The sequence below is a fragment of the Oncorhynchus tshawytscha genome, linkage group LG14 (genome assembly GCF_018296145.1).
Source record: "Oncorhynchus tshawytscha isolate Ot180627B linkage group LG14, Otsh_v2.0, whole genome shotgun sequence".
Taxonomy (NCBI): Eukaryota; Metazoa; Chordata; class Actinopteri; order Salmoniformes; family Salmonidae; genus Oncorhynchus; species Oncorhynchus tshawytscha.
This window is the reverse complement of record NC_056442.1, coordinates 23,460,542-23,479,563: the sequence shown is the minus strand read 5'-3', so window position 1 is coordinate 23,479,563 and position 19,022 is coordinate 23,460,542. Positions and strand designations below refer to the sequence as shown.

General features: G+C 43.7%; 1 protein-coding gene across 2 annotated transcripts in view; it reads left to right on the top strand.

Moving 5' to 3' along the window:
- The first annotated feature begins 348 nt into the window (after nucleotides 1-348).
- Nucleotides 349-19,022, top strand: part of plekhg2 (pleckstrin homology domain containing, family G (with RhoGef domain) member 2) — a 54,238-nt gene continuing 35,564 nt past the window's right edge. Inside the window, exons 1-2 of one of the 2 annotated variants that reach the window (XM_024444617.2) lie at nucleotides 349-886; nucleotides 16,398-16,475. In XM_024444617.2, the coding sequence (XP_024300385.2) occupies nucleotides 16,427-16,475 (49 nt within the window). In that variant the 5' untranslated portion in view covers nucleotides 349-886; nucleotides 16,398-16,426. The remainder of the gene's footprint in view (nucleotides 887-16,397; nucleotides 16,476-19,022) is intronic. The other variant, XM_024444618.2, reaches the window with a different exon arrangement.

Genomic DNA, 19,022 nt, shown 5'->3' with positions numbered 1-19,022 from the left:
TAGTACCTACACATTTAGACTTATGTATCTCGAAATTTCGACTTAGTATATAAAAATGTTGTCTTGCGTATCTCTTAAAACTAAAAAAAAAAATGTTTTGATGCTGAGTATTTTTCTAATTTAGTGGAGATTTTGTTTTTTTTAAATAAATTATTTTTGTATTGTGATGTATCAGGGGGTGCTGCAGCACCCTCAGCACCCCTAATCCCCGCGGCTATGCACACAGGCCTACGATTCGACACTTACTATAATACTATTAGTGTATCTGTAATGTAGTACTGGCAATTAGAGACGTTCGCGACGCCTTTTCAAGGAGGAACGAACGGAAAACCATATTTGTGCTTGAGTTTTCAGAGGCGGTGGGAAATCGGACTTTTCCTCGGCTCGGTGTACTTTGATCATACCCCTTCACTTTCACTAGTGCTGGGTGATATATGTTGAAGAGACCTTGAGCTACATTGATGTGCCACATTTTCCCGGGATTGTCATACAATTGCGAACGCGGATGTGAAACCGTTACTTTATGGGGATGATCCATCAGGTGAAGCAGTGATTCAAGCCAAAGGGGATGGTTCTTGGCGTCAAGCAGCAAGCGAGGCTTGTGCCAAGAAGGGGGAAGACCAATAATTGAAAGCGGAGTTTAATTTCTCGTTTTTTGGAGCTCTTGTGTACGGAAGACACCGAAATAAAACTGTTTTCCTTTTAGGGAAACGCGTTATCCACCCCAAAGCGTCCGGACTGTGTGATAAATCAACAACATAGCAGAGTGACAAAGTACAGGTTGAGTCAAAGGAGTTTATCGGGCTGCGGTTGGAAGAGGAACACTGATCAAGACAGCAGTACAGCGGCATAGGTTTTCATGTCTCCTCTCCACACACCTGTAAAGGTACATTTATGCTCTCTATAATAATGCATTATTAGATGATAATGCCAAGTGATTTATTTAGTTTCACCACAGGATGACAACATCGAATGTTTAACACCGGCGGACAAACCTATGATAAAAATGATGTTTATGTTTTTAGTTTTTCTGTTTTCTGTACATGTTATTAATAGCTATCCCCTCAATCTACGTACATTAGGCTTAATGTTTCATGTTATTAATGGCACGTGTTTGTCTGCCACAAAGTGAATGAGGATAGCCTTTGTATAGCAGATAAGACATAGACAGTACAGTATAGGGTGTTACTGATCATATACATGATTTACTGGTGTAATAATAACAAACTGTCTGAGCATGTCAAACAAAACGAATTCGTGTGACTGAATACCGGGCAGCGACATTGAGTCATTGGTAGCATATTCTAATTAGTGCGCAGAGACAGTTTAATAAAAAAAATAGTTTTTTTTTGGCGACAGTAACATTTCTGTAGCTGTTCACCATAATCTTCACCACAATTTCAAGTGTTTAAATGAGTCTTTCTTTGCCGGTTTTGATTGCCTGCACCCCGCCCTTTTGCCAAAACCGCACTTTAGCCTAGAGTACTGCAAGCAGGAAAATGTCCAAGATCTCACTCAGAGATGCTGAAACAATGTACTCATTGCGGACTTTTGGGTCTGGTTTCCTGGACAGAGATTAAGCCTATAGTCCTGGACTAAAAATAACTTTAAATGGAAATTATCCTTAAAGTCGCTCAGGAGGTGCCTTCTTGCTCGACCAACATGAAGTTCTCCAGCAAATCAACTGGAATGTCATCTATCCAGAGTGGACAAATAAAACATCTCATGATCCCTTACGATTTTAATTAAAGCCATGAAGACTCTATTAAATGACTAGAGGGGCTATGTCATAATCCCTCACAATGCCATAATGGGGCAAAAATGGCAGCCATCTAATTGCAAATGAATGGCAGTAGAGGCATAGGGGATGCATTTCCTGCTTTTACTTATGCAGAAAAATAAAAGTAAGGCATGTGATGTAACAGAATTTGTGTAATAGAATTATAGTCAATCTAAAATATTTTCATATGCAGTTGAAGTCAGAAGTTTACATACACTTAGGTTGGAGTCATTAAGATTTGTTTTTCAACCACTCCACAAATGTATTGTTAACAAACTATAGTTTTGGCAAGTCGGTTAGGACATCTACTTTGTGCATGACACAAGTAATTTTTCCAACAATTGTTTACAGACAGATTATTTCACTTATAATTCACTGTATCACAATTCCAGTGGGTCAGAAGTTTACATACACTAAGTTGACTGTGCCTTTAAACAGCTTGAGAAACTCCAGAAAATTTTTAAACAGCTTGAGAAACTCCAGAAAATGATGTCATGGCTTTAGAAGCTTCTAAAAGGCAAATTGACATAATTTGAGTCAATTGGAGGTGTCCCTGTGGATGTATTTCAAGGCCTACCTTCAAACTCAGTGCCACTGCCTGACATCATGGGAAAATCAAAAGAAATCAACCAAGACCTCAGAAAAAAATGGTAGACCTCCACAAGTCTGGTTCATCATTGGGAGCAATTTCCAAACGCCTGAAGGTACCACGTTCATCTGTACAAACAATAGCATGCAAGTATAAACACCATGGGACCACGCAGCCGTCATACTGCTCAGGAAGGAGACCTGTTCTGTCTCCTAGAGATGAACGTACTTTGGTGCGAAAAGTGCAAATCAATCCCAGAACAACAGCAAAGGACCTTGTGAAGATGCTGTAGGAAACAGGTACAAAAGTATCTATATCCACAATAAAACTATTTCTATATCGACATAACCTGAAAGGCCGCTCAGCAAGGAAAAAGCCACTGCTCAAAAACTGCCATAAAAAAGCCAGACTACGGTTTGCAACTGCACATGGGGACAAAGATTGCACTTTTTGGAGAAATATCCTCTGGTCTGATGAAACAAAAATAGAACTGTTTGGCCATAATGACCATGGTTATGTTTGGAGGAAAAAGGGGGAGGCTTGCAAGCTGAAAAACACCATCTCAACCATGTAGCACGGTAGTGGCAGCATCATGTTGTGGGGGTGCTTTGCTGCAGGAGGGACTGGTGTACTTCACAAAATAGATGGCATCATGAGGCGGGAAATGAGGTGGATATATTGAAGCAACATCTCAAGACATCAGTCAGGAAGTTGAAGCTTGGTCGCAAATGGGTCTCCGAAATAGACAATGACCCGAAGCATACTTCCAAAGTTGTGGCAAAATGGCTTAAGGACAACAAAGTCAAGATATTGGAGTGGCCATCACAAAGCCCTGACCTCAATCCCATAGAAAATTTGTGGGCAGAACTGAAAAAGTGTGTGCGAGCAAGGAGGCCTACAAACCTGACTCAGTTACACCAGCTCTGTTAGGAGGAATGGGACAAAATTCACCCAACTTATTGTGGGAAGCTTGTGGAAGATTACCCGAAAAGTTTGACCCAAGTTAAACAATTTAAAAGCAATGCTACCAAATACTAATTGAATGTATGTAAACTTCTGACCCACTGGGAATGTGGTGAAATAAATCAAAGCTGAAAGAAATCCTTCTCTCTACTATTATTCTGACATTTCACATTTTTTAAATAAAGCGGTGATCCTAACTGACCTAAGACAGGGAATTTTTACTAGGATTAAATGTCAGGAATTGTGAAAAACTGAGTTTAAATGTATTTGGCTAAGGTGTATGTAAAACTTCCCACTTCAACTGTAATTATAAATAACATTTATACCGTTTTTTTTTTTTAACACATATACAGTATAAATAGCCTCTACAATATATTTATAGTATGGCATTGTGGGTACTTGTTTCTGATTGAATTCAATGGCTATAGTTCATTCCTATTGTACACGTTCAATGTTTCAGCTGCTTTTAAAAACATTATTGGCATTGTTGCATTCGATTTTCATAATAGTGAGCTAGGACTGATAGTTTGGTTAGCTAAACAAGCAAGTCTGTTTGTTTGGTTACCAAGGAAACTACTTTAGCTATCTAGTAAACTCACCATCTACTTCAGTGGATGTTGAACACATTTCTACCAGCAAATAAACACATTTCTAGCGTTGACATGTGTTCAATTATGGCAGTGGTATAAAAGGGATAATCAACTTGGCGCTCTATCTGTTCTCTGGAAAAGAATGCAACTCCTTGGAAGATTAGTTCCAAAGCCGCTAGCAAGTGGTTGAACACACCTTCCATATCGTTCATTATTTTGCATAGAGTGCATGGCCCCTAGTTGATTATCACTTACGTAAACAGACCGTAAATGTCTCAGATTTTGTTTTCTCGGAAAGTTGTGAGTCCTATTATATGATACAATATCATTACTTGTTACATTTACAACTTCTCTAAGTCCTATCGTAACTGAATCAAGCCAGTGTATGGCTGTAGAGATTGACTGCGTTGTTTGAATAGAGTGTTGGCGTATTGGCAAGTCATTTGAAAAAATGTATGGAATCATTCCTCTAAAACTGACAGGCTAGCTAGATAACACACATACAAAGCAAGAATTCTTTTCACTTTCAATGTTTTACACAATATCTTTTCACAGCACTGGCAAACCAACTCCCTGACCAAGATGGCTGACCTTTGGACCATGATAAGAAGGTTCATGCCCATTCTAGTATTCTAATGCCTAATTCTGTGATTGAACACGCCTTATTAGTCATGGGAGAGATCCCTATCATGGCAGGAAAAGAGAGTGAAGTCTGAATAAGTGTAGTAATACTTTAATCTGAAAAAACCACAGTCATATTTATAGTCAACCAGGATGAATTCATCTCAGCCAGGTTTTAAGCGGGGGATCAACTGGTTGGAGCTATTTTCAGAGGAACATCCCTCCTTCAATGTCACTCACTGCCAATATAAATGGGCAAGATTTCCCCTGCAAACATGGTGTGTGTATATGCACCTATTCAATAGCAAACACAGATTATTCACTGGCACTGGACTGAACTGAATTAGAATTCCTTGTCTTCTTTGACAAGCCTTCTGAAGATCTTTGTTGGAGGATTTCCAAACGTGCAATTCCTAATTATCGTTTGTCAATCCCTCCAACACAAACCTTTTTCACAACTGTTTTTTCTGTCTCTTACTTACAATGCATTCGGAAAGTTTTCAGACTCCTTGACTTTTTGCACATTTTGTTACGTTACAGACTTATTCTAAAATGGATTAAATTGTTATTTTTTTTTACTGATCAATCTACACACAATGCCCCATAATGAAAAAGCAAAAACAGGTTTTTAGATGTTTTTGCAAATTTATTTAAAAAATATATATATAAATATATCACATTAACATAAATATTCAGACCCTTTACCCAGTACTTTGTTATAGCACCTTTTGCACCGATTACAGCCTCGAGTTTTCTTAGGTATGACGCTACAAGCTTGGCACACCTGTATTTGGGGAGTGTCTCCCATTCTTCTCTGCAGATCCTCTCAAGCTCTGTCAGGTTGGATGGAGAGCATAGCTGCACAGCTATTTTCGGGTCTCTCCAGAGATGTTAGATCGGGTTCAGGTCCGGGCACTGGCTGGGCCACTCAAGGACATTCAGAGACTTGTCCCGAAACCACTCCTGCGTTGCCTTGGCTGTGTTCTTAGGGTCATTGTCCTGTTGGAAGATGAACCTTCGCCCCAGTCTGAGGTCCTGAGCACTCTGGAGCAGGTTTTCATCAAGGATCTCTCTGTACTTTGCTCCGTTCATCTTTCCCTCGATCCTGACTAGTCTACCAGTTCCTGATCTAAAAAACCATCCCCACAGCATGATGCTGCCAGCACCATGCTACACCATAGGCATGGTGCCAGGTTTCCTTCAGACGTGACACTTAACATTAAGACCAAAAATTTCAATCTTGGTTTCATCAGAGCAGAGAATCTTGTTTTTCATGGTCTGGGAGTCTTTTAGGTGTCTTTTTTGGCAAACTACAAGCAGGCTGTCGTGCCTTTTACTGATGAGTGGCTTCTGTCTGGCCACTCTACCATAAAGGCCTGATTGGTGCAGTGCTGCAGAGATGGTTGTCCTTCTGGAAGGTTCTCCCATCTCCACAGAGGAACTCTGGAGTTCTGTTAGAGTGACCATCGGGTTCTTGGTCAACTCCCTGACCAAGGCCCCTGTCCCCCGATTGCTCAGTTTGGCCTGGCTGCCAGCTCAAGGAAGAGTCTTGGTGGTTCCAAACTCAGTCCAATAAGAATGATGGAGGCCACTGTGTCCTTGGGGACCTTCAATGATGCATACATTTTTGGTACCCATCCCCAGATCTGTGATTCAACACAATCCTGTCTTGGAGCTCTACGGACAATTCCTTTTGACCTCATGGCTTGCTTTGTGCTCTGACATTCACTGTCAACTGTGGGCCCTTATAGAGACAGGTGTGTGCCTTTCCAAATCATGTCCAGTCAATTGAATTTACCACAGGTGGACTCCAAGTTGTAGAAATATCTCATGGATGATCAATAGAAACAGGATGCACCTCAGTTCAATTTCGAGTCTCATAGCAAAGGGTTTGAATACTTATGTTAAAAGGTATTTCTCTTTTCTATTTTTAATACATTTGCAAAAATGTTTTCGCTTTGTCATTATGGGGTATTGTTTGTAGATTGATGAGGACATTAAAAACAATGATGTTAATTGATGTTAATTGATGAGGACATTAAAAAAAATGTAAACCATTTTAGAATAAGGCTGTAACGTAACAAGATGTGGATAAAGGAAAGGGGTCTGAATACTTTCCTATTGCACTGTATTTTGAACATGGCCGTGTAGCGTGACCTTATACATAACCTTAGAGCTGGATTGAAGCTGGAGTCTTGGGGGAGAAAGGGTATTGTTTGGCTTTTTGGACCATATCAAATGGAAGAATGGGAAATAGGAATTGGCCATGGAATCTGAACGGAGCAACAGGATGCGACCCAAACCCTCCCTCTCCCTCTCTGAGTGTTCAGGCCGCTGCAGTCTGGAGCTTAAATGACAATAAGTCCTGTTTGCTTTGAAATCTGGCATTCCGTTCCTTCCTCAGCCCAGTTCCATCCTTTTTGTAATAGAAACAGACCCCTCTCTTTCAGCAACTTGTCCTCTCTTCATTCCCCCTAACCCCCTAACTTCAGGAGTGTGAACCCCCTTCCTCCAAATGCTCAGAGGGAATAGGCTTAATCCCCATTTCCTCCTGAAGGAATTTGGACTGATGAGCTTCCCAGCTCTGTGCAAATGGGTCCCCCAGCAGAAGTAAAGAGAGAGCCAGCCAATACCAGCAGGGCACATTTGAATATACAGCACAGCCAGAAACCTGCACACAACAATGCAGTCTTGGCTTTGGTCTCTAGATTTTTATTAGATCAGTGATGTATGGAGACAGAAGTACAGTATGTGTATGTGTCTCGTTGGTCTATGTGGGTTTACCTGCCTATGATGAGAGTATGTTCTTTGAATTGCAAGATATGGTGATCTGTATTTTGTGACTGTCTGACACTCCTTTGTTTTGTCCATTGGAGCTGACACACTCGGCTCTGATTTGTCGGTCACTTTTTAGGACTCTCTAAATCCTAAATGCACAATAATAGTAGAGCATTTGTTTGGGACAGAGAAATAACTACCATATTCTTCAATGCTGTTCAGAATGAGCTCTAGCGGCGACAGTGAGAGAACGGGATACCACAAAATGACAGACCTCACAGTTCACTCAGTGGCCAGGATGCTTTTTAAAGGGCTGTCTGGTTCAAAGATGTGATATGAAAAAGAGACAGAGAGAGAAAGAGAGAGAGAGGGGAGGGGGGAGAGAGAGTGATGTGTTCACTGTGATTTGATAAGCCGTTTAGTTTTTTCTTAGAGGCAGCTGTGTGTGGTTATGTGATTTTATTCCCATGTACAGGTGTGTATATTGTGGGTGTGTGTGGCTGTGAATGTGTTCCTCTGTCTGTCAGGTGACTCAGGACCAGACTGTCTCTTGGGAGTGTTTTCCATGAGTCATCAATCCCTCCTCTCCCTCTCATGCACACACATACATGTGTCTCCTCCCATGGGTCCAAGGCCCCCACTATTTCCTTGCAACGCCTTCATTGTAAATACCCCGTCTCCCCATCCACAGTACTCCAACTTTCAGCCCCATCTCCCTCCCAATACCTCTTCATCTCCCTCCCAATACCTCTTCATCTCACTCCAAATACCTCTCCATCTCCCTCCCAATACCTCTTCATCTCCCACCCAATACCTCTTCATCTCCCTCCCAAATCCCTCTTCATCTCCCCCACAATACCTCTCCATCTCCCTCCCAATACCTCTTCTTCTCCCCCACAATACCTCTACATCTCCCACACAATACCTCTACATCTCCCCCACAATACCTCTTCATCTCCCACCCAATACCTCTTCATCTCCCTGCCAATACCTCTTCATCTCCCTCCCAATACCATCTCTCCCTCCCTATACCTCTTCATCTCCCTCCCAATACCTCTTCATCTCCTTCCCAATACCTCTTCATCTCCCTCCCAATACCTCTTCATCTCCCTCCCAATACCATCTCTCCCTCCCTGACTCCATGCACAATGTATGACACCTCTCCACCTTTCCTGGCACCTCTGTGCCCACTAACCCCCCACCCTTCTGTCTATGGTAAAGTGCTAAAACAGAATACTCTGTTGTCACCTCCTACAGTACAATACAGTGACAGACAGACAGACAGACAGACAGACAGACAGACAGACAGACAGACAGACAGACAGACAGACAGACAGACAGACAGACAGACAGACAGACAGACAGACAGACAGACAGACAGACAGACAGACAGACAGACAGACAGACAGACAGACAGACAATACATCTCAGCATCTATAATTAGTCCCGTGCATGCACGAAGAGAAATGGAATTTCCCTCCTGGCGTGTTGTTTGACTGCCTCTTGGATCCTAGTACCTTCCCCATTGCCTTTCTTTATGGCCCCATTCTTTACTCCAGCCGATGACACATTTATAGAGGTCCAGAAACTTTGGATGTTACAGCTTTCCCGGGCCAATTTGATGGATTTACTTCCTCCCTTATGGAAGCTCTTTAGGGGATTGATGGCCTTTGTGTGCAATCATGACACATCCCAGAAAGGAACAGAACACAGGATCATTTTGGTCTCTCGTCTCTGATTGTTGACGTCACAAGGTCGATGTCAACTGCCCCACCCATGCCAGGTAGTGTCACAGTTACACCTACTTTTCCCCGGTGACATCGCCACATTGTTGACTTGGTAATTGCTCACATGTAGCATATTACTGAAGAACACAGCTGCTATTTTGTTGGAGCAGCTGCTTGACGTAGTTAACCAGAAGTGCAACTTCTCAGTTTTGGACAGAGGAGCCTCTGAGAGTTGTAAAGCGGGCCTACATAGGCCAACAGATGTTGATTCAACCCAGCTCAAAATAGAAAGCCTGTCCATCACACCCAATTTCAAATCTTCTCAAATCACATTTAGTGTTCGTCATTGGCCATAGCAGCACGACTGTGTCCATCTGCTTCAAATAACTTCAGGTGACCAGTCCAGATCATAAATAAATTGTCTGCTATGAAATGGCACATATTACATCTTTATATTTAGATAACCTTTAAACCAATGAGCTTTTAACCCTTAATCCTAAGAGCCACCGGGTCTCCTGTAATCCACCATGACTCAACCAAACCCAATGTATTATCCACTACTGGTCAGCTGCTAGACAGAGAATATTGTCTCTGACTAGAATTCTGAGGGTCATGTTGATTTAGCGGTTGAGACGACTGAGTGTTCAGCTCATTAATTGAGCGCCCGAGATAACAAAAGAACAACTGCTGCACGGCAGACCGACCACATACCGTGTCCTCTGCATTCAGTAGCCTAAACACCGCCACGGGACCAGACCTCTTTAAACTATTACTCTTACCTCTCTTGACCAAACACTTTCAGTTTATTCTATGTGCCTGTGTGTATATTTCTGGGGGCGAATGTATGAGTCTGTGTATGTGTGTTAGTGTGTGTTCCGCGTGCCGCCCCCCTAGCCAGCGTTTTCCATTATGATCAGGGGCTTGTCCAGCCCTCCCTCCCCACTCCCTCCCTCACACAAAAGAAGCCCTTTGTTGTCTGAGAGAATAAGGAGGTGGCAGGAGAGAAGAGTCTGGGCTGTGGCCCACTGTATGGGCTGCTGGGCCTCTCTGACCCAGGGGGAACATGAAGGTCAGCTGGTCCTCTGACAATGGCCACTGCCCGCCCTGCCTTTGGATGGACAATGGAGCAGCCTCCCTGTCGCTGACGCACGCCCCTGTTGTTGTGGTCCCCAGCGGTCATCGTCCCGCCCTCTCTCTCTGTATTTATTTATGTTTTTGTAGCACCCCCCCCCTATCCACCCTTCCTCCAAACCTGACCCCCTCTGTGACCGTGTTAACTGTTGAACATCCCAAGGTTGCCCCCCTCACCACACACATACTGTATGTTCAAGAGTACTGTGTGTGTGTGTGTGTGTGTGTGTGTGTGTGTGTGTGTGCGTGCGTGCGTGCGTCTCTGTGTCTGTGTGTGTGCATTCAGTTGTTCAGTAGGTTGACCGCTTCTCTCTCGTCATATCCTTGACACAGATTGCAGGGAAGTTTGATGAGGTCACTCTGTATGTTTTTGAGAGATGTTTGGATTGTGGCATCAATTATCTCAAGTTAGTAGAGCTATAAGCTGTCAGCTCAGATGGTAGAGCTGAGGAACCAATGGCAGTGGATGAACCGCAGACGCTTCAGAATATATAAATATTTGTTAAGTAAAAGCAGCTGATCAGTTTGAGAGATTTAAAACAGTTAAATGTTTGTTTTATTGTTTCTCCTCACTTAGCTAGTAAAATTAGTTAGCTAGCTTGCTGGATAGCCAATAACTGTTATTTAAATCTGTTTGGAATCCTATCTTGCGTCATGCCTATAATTTTGAGATAGGACCAGTCAGCCGGCCAGACGGGACCGACCGGATGGAATTGTTAATAGGAATCAGGCAATTGTTTATTATCATGCAATTGGTAATAGGAATCAACAGAGTAAAGTAATGGCTCGACTGACATCTGCATTGTTCTGTGGATTGGATCAAAGAGTTCAACAGCACAACAGACACTTGATCAATGAGTTCAACAGCATAACAGACACTTGATCAATGAGTTCAACAGCATAACAGACACTTGATCAATGAGTTCAACAGCATAACAGACACTTGATCAATGAGTTCAACAGCATAACAGACACTTGATCAATGAGTTCAACAGCATAACAGACACTTGATCAATGAGTTCAACAGCATAACAGACACTTGATCAATGAGTTCAACAGCATAACAGACACTTGATCAATGAGTTCAACAGCATAACAGACACTTGATCAATGAGTTCAACAGCATAACAGACACTTGATCAATGAGTTCAACAGCACAACAGACACTTGATCAATGAGTTCAACAGCACAACAGACACTTGATCAAAGAGTTCAACAGCATAACAGACACTTGATCAATGAGTTCAACAGCACAACAGACACTTGATCAATGAGTTCAACGGCATAACAGACACTTGATCAATGAGTTCAACAGCACCACAGACACTTGATCAAAGAGTTCAACAGCATAACAGACACTTGATCAATGAGTTCAACAGCACAACAGACACTTGATCAATGAGTTCAACAGCATAACAGACACTTGATCAATGAGTTCAACAGCACCACAGACACTTGATCAATGAGTTCAACAGCACCACAGACACTTGCGTTAGAATAATGAAGTGCAGAGCATGATAGTTAAGCTAACTTCAGAAGATTCACTTCAGAGTAGATGTCGGGAATTAGAACACAAAGTGATTTTTGTTGGATTTTACGTCTATGATTAGACTCTTGGTGGTTTTTCCCAGTCATACAACCTTTTGTTTTAACTAGGAATATAGCTTCATAATCCCTTAATCCATTTTATTATGGCCTTAATGAGCCACATTATGGTTTGTTTTTTAATAACTGTTTTATGGAAAGGGAACACATCCGTTGATAAAACTACATCACTATAGAAAAGTACAGGCTGAGCCTGAACTAAGTTAAAAATATACAACTCAAGCCTGTAGTCAGTGAAAAATGCACATCTAGTGCAATTTTATTTCACTCACACAAACAGGCATACACCAATACAATCACACACAGACACACAGAACAAACACACAGAGCACACACAGATGCATGCACACGCGCACACACACATGCACACACACACACACACACACACACACACACACACACACACACACACACACACACACACACACACACACACACACACACACACACACACACACACACACACACACACACACACACACACTCTGAAGCAACTGTCCAGCTGTTCTCTCCCGTATTTGGGTTCTGTCAGCGCAAAGGTTGATTTCTATCCGTTGGCCGCGTCAGATAGCATAGCCGAGCTGAAAGCGCTCTCGGATGCACCTGGAGCAGCAGCACGAGCGATCCGACCAAAATGTGCCAAATTACAGGGCCTGAAGAGGCCTCTCACAGCCTATCCTTCATGATGATAAAGTGACATGTACCAGGAACATGGTTGAGTGCTCAGAGAACAGTACAGTGTACACTGTTGTACGAGGGGGCTCGGGGGTGGCTGCTACGCTTCAGCAGAGCCTCTTTATCCTGACTGTAACCTCAGAGTTAACCAGCTGTTGGCCCGTTTCCACCCCTCTCTCTCAAACATCCCAACAACTTGTACCCCCCCCACAGACAAACACTATTAGAAACTACACTTAAGAGGTTTTGTGGAGAAAAGTTCATTCTTACCACAATCCTGTTTCTGGAATTCAGGAATTTCACAGCAAACAAGCGATGGAGCCAAGAAAGTATGTTTGGGGTAGACCGGCAGGGCCGAGCGGTGCTCTGATGTCTTCATCGTAGGAAGAGACGTGGCTTTTAATGAGGTAATGCAGTACTGGAAACAGGCTCTGGAAGTGAAATGGGGGAGTTGTGGTGAGATATGTTTTTGAGGACACGGCTTGGAATAGGTCCAGGGCAATTTCTGCATTTCTCATGGCTGCAAAAAGTCCAGAGCAGATCATTAAACTTGGCTAATGAAGTAACGTTTGACTTCCATCACAGACATGAAGCATTATGATAGATGGAGAGAGGCCTCTATGGCCTGCGTCATGCCAACAGAAACACAAAGGCACGGTTCTTTGTTCCCAATATTGAAGATTTCAATTTGAACTCCTACACAACCCACAGAATGGTCCTCAGGACAATGACAGATTAGAGGGATTGCTTCATTCCCAGTAGATGAAGCCATTTCCTTGCTCTGTCATGCTGTGAAATTCTTTGCAAAACAAGCAAGTTAGAAGATTTTCAAACAGAAATGTCCAATTTCGGTGTCAAGAACATTTCCCTCCGATACTCGACTTGGAGTACCCTAATCGCTGCCACTCGGCATACTTCCTCGATGATGTTTCGGCTGTGGAGTTTTTTTTTAGGAGAATATTTACAATGTAGGACATCCCTGCTGTCTGCAGCTGTCTCGCGAAGAAGTGAAAGATATGGGTCAAGAGAGAGTGACGACCGGGGCAGGTGCCGAGGAAGTCAGGGCCCTATCTCCCAGCCATAAATAAACGCCTCACATCTAACACGGAGCGCTGAACCTTTCCTTGTCACAGTCTGTCATCCCCACATGTTTTAGGATGACTTCCATCATTTCTGTTCCCAAGAACGCAAAGGCTTCAAGCCACAATATGACTAATGCCCTGCACTCACATCTGCAGTCATGAAGTGCTTTGAAAGGCTTGCTATGGCACACATCCACTCTAGACCCACCCAATTTGCATACCGCCCCAACAGATCCATAGACGACGCAATCTCAATTGCACTCCACACTGCCCTCACCCACCTAGATACAGTAAGAGGAGTACCTATAGTATGTGAGAATGCTGTTCATAGACTACAGCTCAGCATTCAACATCATTGTCCCCTCCACGCTCATCACCAAGCTTAGGGCCTTGGGACTGAGCACCTCCCTCGACAACTGGATCCTGGTCTTCCTGACGGGCTGACCCCAGGTGGTGAGGGTAGGCAACATCACCACCGCCACGCTGAACCGCAACACGGGAGCCCCACAGGGGTGTGTGCTTAGTCCCCTCCTGTACTTTCTGTTCACGATTCCAACACCATCATCAAGTTTGCTGACAACACGACTGTGGTAGGCCTGATCACCGGCAATGATGAGAGCCTACAGGGAGGAGGTCAGTGACCTGGCAGTGTGGTGCCGGGACAAACTTCCCCTTAACATCAGTACGACCAAGGAGCTGATCGTGGACTACAGGACACTGGGAGGCGAGCACTCCCCCATCCACATCAACGGGGCTGTATTGGAGCGGGTCGAGAGCTTCAAGTTCCTAAGGGTCCAAATATCTAAGGACTTAAAATGGTCCACATGCACAACCCTCAGGAGGTTGAAAAGGTTTGGCATAGACTCTAAAATCCTCAAAAGGTTGTACAGCTGCACTATTGAGAGTGTCTTGATTCGCTGCATCGCTGCCCTCGAACGCATGGCGTTACAGAAGGTGGTGTGGACAGCCCAGTACATCACTGGGGCTGAGCTCCCTGCCATCCAGGACCTCTATACCAGGCGGTGTGAAAGGAAGGCCCGGCGAAATCGTTAAAGACTCCAGCCACCCAAGCCATAGACTGTTCTCTATGCTTCTGCACAGCAAGTCTGACACCAACAGGTTCCCGATCAGCTTCTATCCCCAAGCCATGAACCTGCTAAATAGCTAACAAAATGGCTTCATGGACTATCTGAGTTGACCCTTGTATTTGTCTCTTTGCACACTCACAGGACTCTATACACTCACTGACAGTCCAACACACACACACACACACACACACACACACACACACACACACACACACACACACACACACACACACACACACACACACACACACACACACACACACCATCTTCATTTACGTTTATCATATATCCTGATGCCTAGTCCCCTTACCCCTGTACATATCTACCTATATTGATCCCATATCCCTGCACATTGTAAATATGGTACTGGAAATGATCCTTTATATAACTTCTTACTTTCTCGTGTTCTTCTTATTATTTGTTGTGTGTTTTTGTTCTACCTTGTGTTATTTTTAGTACAACATTGATATTAATTTGAGGCATTATTGGGTTTAGAGCTTGCAAGAAAAATGGCATTTCACTGTACTTGTGCCCGTGACATTAAAACGTGGAACTTGAACATTGCTCCTAAAGACCGCCGGCACCACAGCCCTGGTCCCCTGCCTCCACAGCACATACTCAACACACTGCTATAGAACCAGAGAAGAGTACATTCTTGTCTCACAGCCAAACATGACATAAATTATGTTTGTGTGTGTATGGAGAAAGAGAAAATAATTCTTCCACGCGGCAGTGTCTGCCTTCCTCCTCCCTTCCTATTTCCCAAACAGCAACGTTCACGTTTCAGCCTTTTAATTGCTTTAGCTCCAAGTTCTGCTGTCTCCCCCCCTCCCCCTCCCCTCTCCCTTTCTACACCTTCCTCTTTGAGTGAAAGGTGCGGAAGGCACTTCGGCGCTGATAAAGATCGCGTTTGGCTTCGCTCTGTCTAAACCAAAGAGTGGGGTTCACTGGACTGGAAATGTAGCCGGAGAAAAGGCCTTTCTGAATTCGAAGCTCTTGCAACTCTGGTACTTTCTCAGGTATTTGTTCCGTGTCTTTGTTTAAGAGGCCTCAGCAGTGTCACCCAACCAGTAGAGAGAATGTATCCATGGAACATCCACTGTGTGTGCTGTACAACTGGTGGAAAACAGCCACCTGGAAGCGATGAATGGTGAAAGAACACATTCTCTGCTAGTGCACATTGCAGAGACCTTGTTATAGTCCTGTAACGGCTGTTGGAGGAAGAAGGTGAGGACCAAGGTGCAGCGTGGTACGTGTTCATCCTTTTATTAATGGAACTGAACACTGATTAACAAAACAACAACGACGACGAGAACAACCGAAACAGTTCTGTCTGGTGCAGACACAAAAACATTAAGCAACTACCCACAAAACCCATGTGGGCAAGAGCTACCTAAGTATGGTTCTCAATCAGAGACAACAATAGACAGCTGTCCCTGATTGAGAACCATACCCGGCCAACAACAAAGAAATACAAAAACATAGAAAAAGGAACATAGCATGCCCACCCTAGTCACACCCTGAACCAAAATAGAGAATAAAAGCCTCTCTATGGCCAGGGCGTGACAGTCCCATCAAAATGAAAGTACACTGTAAATGGGGGTCCAGGTCAGATTTACTTAGGTACACACTCTCTTTTGGGCAACGGATAGAAAAACCATGCTTTCTTCGCAGTGTTGTCTACCCTACAGTATGTCCTATGTTGCGCAATGACAACTGTATTTTGCTCATTTCTTTTGTGATGTTTCGGTTGATTGCCCTTTTGCAGGTTTCCACTTCCTGCGATACCATCACACCATGCCTGAGGGGGCGGGCCGAGGCAGCCAGAGAAAGCCCAGCAACCAAGGTCAGAGGTCAACACTGATACTCTCACACCTGTGACGCTATTGTTGTTTTAACGTCAGAGTATTCTATTCAACCTCAGATGTTTTAATATGCTCCATGTCAATGTAAAATCACAGGGTCAATGTGTTTACCTTGTTTTGTTATTGTTACCGTAGCAGGTTCGCACTGTAGCTACAATATGGTAAAAGATGCACTCTGGGATCTTAAGCACAATACATGTGTAACGAATTGGATTCATAACATATCACACCAATTGCAAAATTTGTATGAAATCATACGAATTGCGAAATTCGCAGCATATTACACGAAATGGATGACATAGTGCACCAAAAACGGGGACCCCCCTTTGGCTCGTGAGCACCACTTTCAAAACGATTGGCTGAAAATGACACAAACGTTTGAGAGTGCATCTTTAATGATAGGGATGGAAAGAACTCATTAATGAGAGAGCAACATGAAGAGCCACCAAGGCTGATTGTTGGTGTAACACTGGAGCTCTTGTTAAGGGTGTGGAATTAGACTGCGTGATCTGTATGCTGTATGTTTCGTTGAACAATGTTTAGGGGTAAAAAGAGACGAAATCTCTCTCTGCACGTATGATTATACACGACAAATAGGCTACAGAGCACGCCCAAGATAAGGGTGTCCGGTTAGCATACAAATGACAAAATCTCCAAATTGTCAAATTGACGAGAGGGAAGTGGAGAGACCATGGGAGGGCACTGAGCGTGACTATATTTAGGCCTTAGTTTGTCCCCCTTCCAAACCCCAGTTTTTCCCAACAAAGAGAGTGCTTATATTAGCGGAGTCAATCATGACTGAAAATGTTGTGGAAATGCACAGACAATTTGGATTGTATAAGGGTGTTCACTTCTCATTGGAAAGTCCTCTGTAAACATAGGGAAGTTGGGAAGGCCTTAGAGTGGCCTAGCTTTGGCCCGGCATTGTGAAGGGTCACAAGATAACATTTCTGGGATTTATTGTTACTGCATTGCACGGTCATTTATTCCAACATAGAAAATACTGTTTCACATAATGCAGTAACATTATATTATACTGCTTTTATAGTAAAAAAAAAAAAAAAAAAGAAGACATTTGTGTTTTCATTTTTTATTTAAACAGGAAAGCCTTTTAGTCACTAAGGGGTCCACTAGAGTTTCACTCACTTCAGGGGGTCTCCTTATATGATGTTTTCTTTCAGGTTACAGTTACATTCTCCTCACTAATTTGTCCCGTCTAAAGCATTATCCTTCACTGACTGCCTGTCCCTCAGGTGTATTTAGCTCAAGTGAGAATGTTTGTTTTGCAGAATGCCCAGTGAGTTTCATCTAGATTAGCACAAAGAAACACAGCGTGCTTGTTCGTCTTACTCGCGGAGCCCAGTGGAGGCCCACCAGGCAGCCCACGGCACTTTTGGTCAAACAACATCTCACAGAGACTGAGCCAGAGGACAAGAGAGCTACTGTGTGGCCCTGGGAGCACTAGGTCAGCGTGACTTGGCCAGTTTGTGGTTAGTCAGCGAGGCAGGGACCAGGGTGACTCCCTACAAGTTTGTTGTTGCTGATCAATCAATCAAATTCATTTTTACATCAGCAGATGTCACAAAGTGCTATACAGAAACCCAGCCTAAAACACCAAACAGAGAGCAATGCTGTTGGAATCTGCTAATGACCCTTGAAAGTCCAACTAACACGTCTCTCACTGAGCTCATTTGCACTTTTCCCCTGTCGCCCCTAGCAACTGCACCGAAGTCAAGCGTGCTCAGCTAAAAACGGTGTGTTTTGGTTCCAACCCCATCCTCTGATGGGTTGTCAGGTGCAGGCCTCGTTCAACACACACAGGCTGTTCTGTTATATCAGCGAGCAGAGGACCATCTCTCCCCTAAACTATGTCATCTGTTTACCTTCTCTTTCTCAAAGGCCGTCTTTGACACACACACCGACTTGAAACTCCCCCAAATAATCAGTATTCCAAAACACCAAATAAGGTGAACGCAACATGAAAAGCCAGCATGTCCTTTTGGTTTTCTCTGCGGGGTCCAGAGCTTTTTTTCTGTTTCAGAAAGAGCAGAAAATAGCAACTGTGCCAAGCTTTCGCCTTCTCTCTGCCCTTGCTTCATCATTGGCTTGCACCCTGAGGTGTACTAAAACTGGAAAAAAATACACATAAAAAAACAAAACAAATCTCTCTCTCTCTCTCTCTCTCTCTCTCTCTCTCTCTCTCTCTCTCTCTCTCCTTCTCTCTCTCTCTCTCTCTCCTTCTCTCTCTCTCTCTCTCTCTCTCTCTCTCTCTCTCTCTCCTTCTCTCTCTCTCTCTCTCTCTCCTTCTTTCTCTCTCTCTCTCTCTCCTTCTCTCTCTCTCTCTCTCTCTCCTCTCTCTCTCTCTCTCTCTCTCTCTCTTCTCTCTCTCTCTCTCTCTCTCTCTCTCTCTCTCTCTCTCTCTCTCTCTCTCTCTCTCTCTCTCTCTCTCTCTCTCCTTCTCTCTCTCTCTCTCTCTCTCTCTTCTTTCTCTCTCTCTCTCTCTCTCTCTCTCTCTCTCTCTCTCTCTC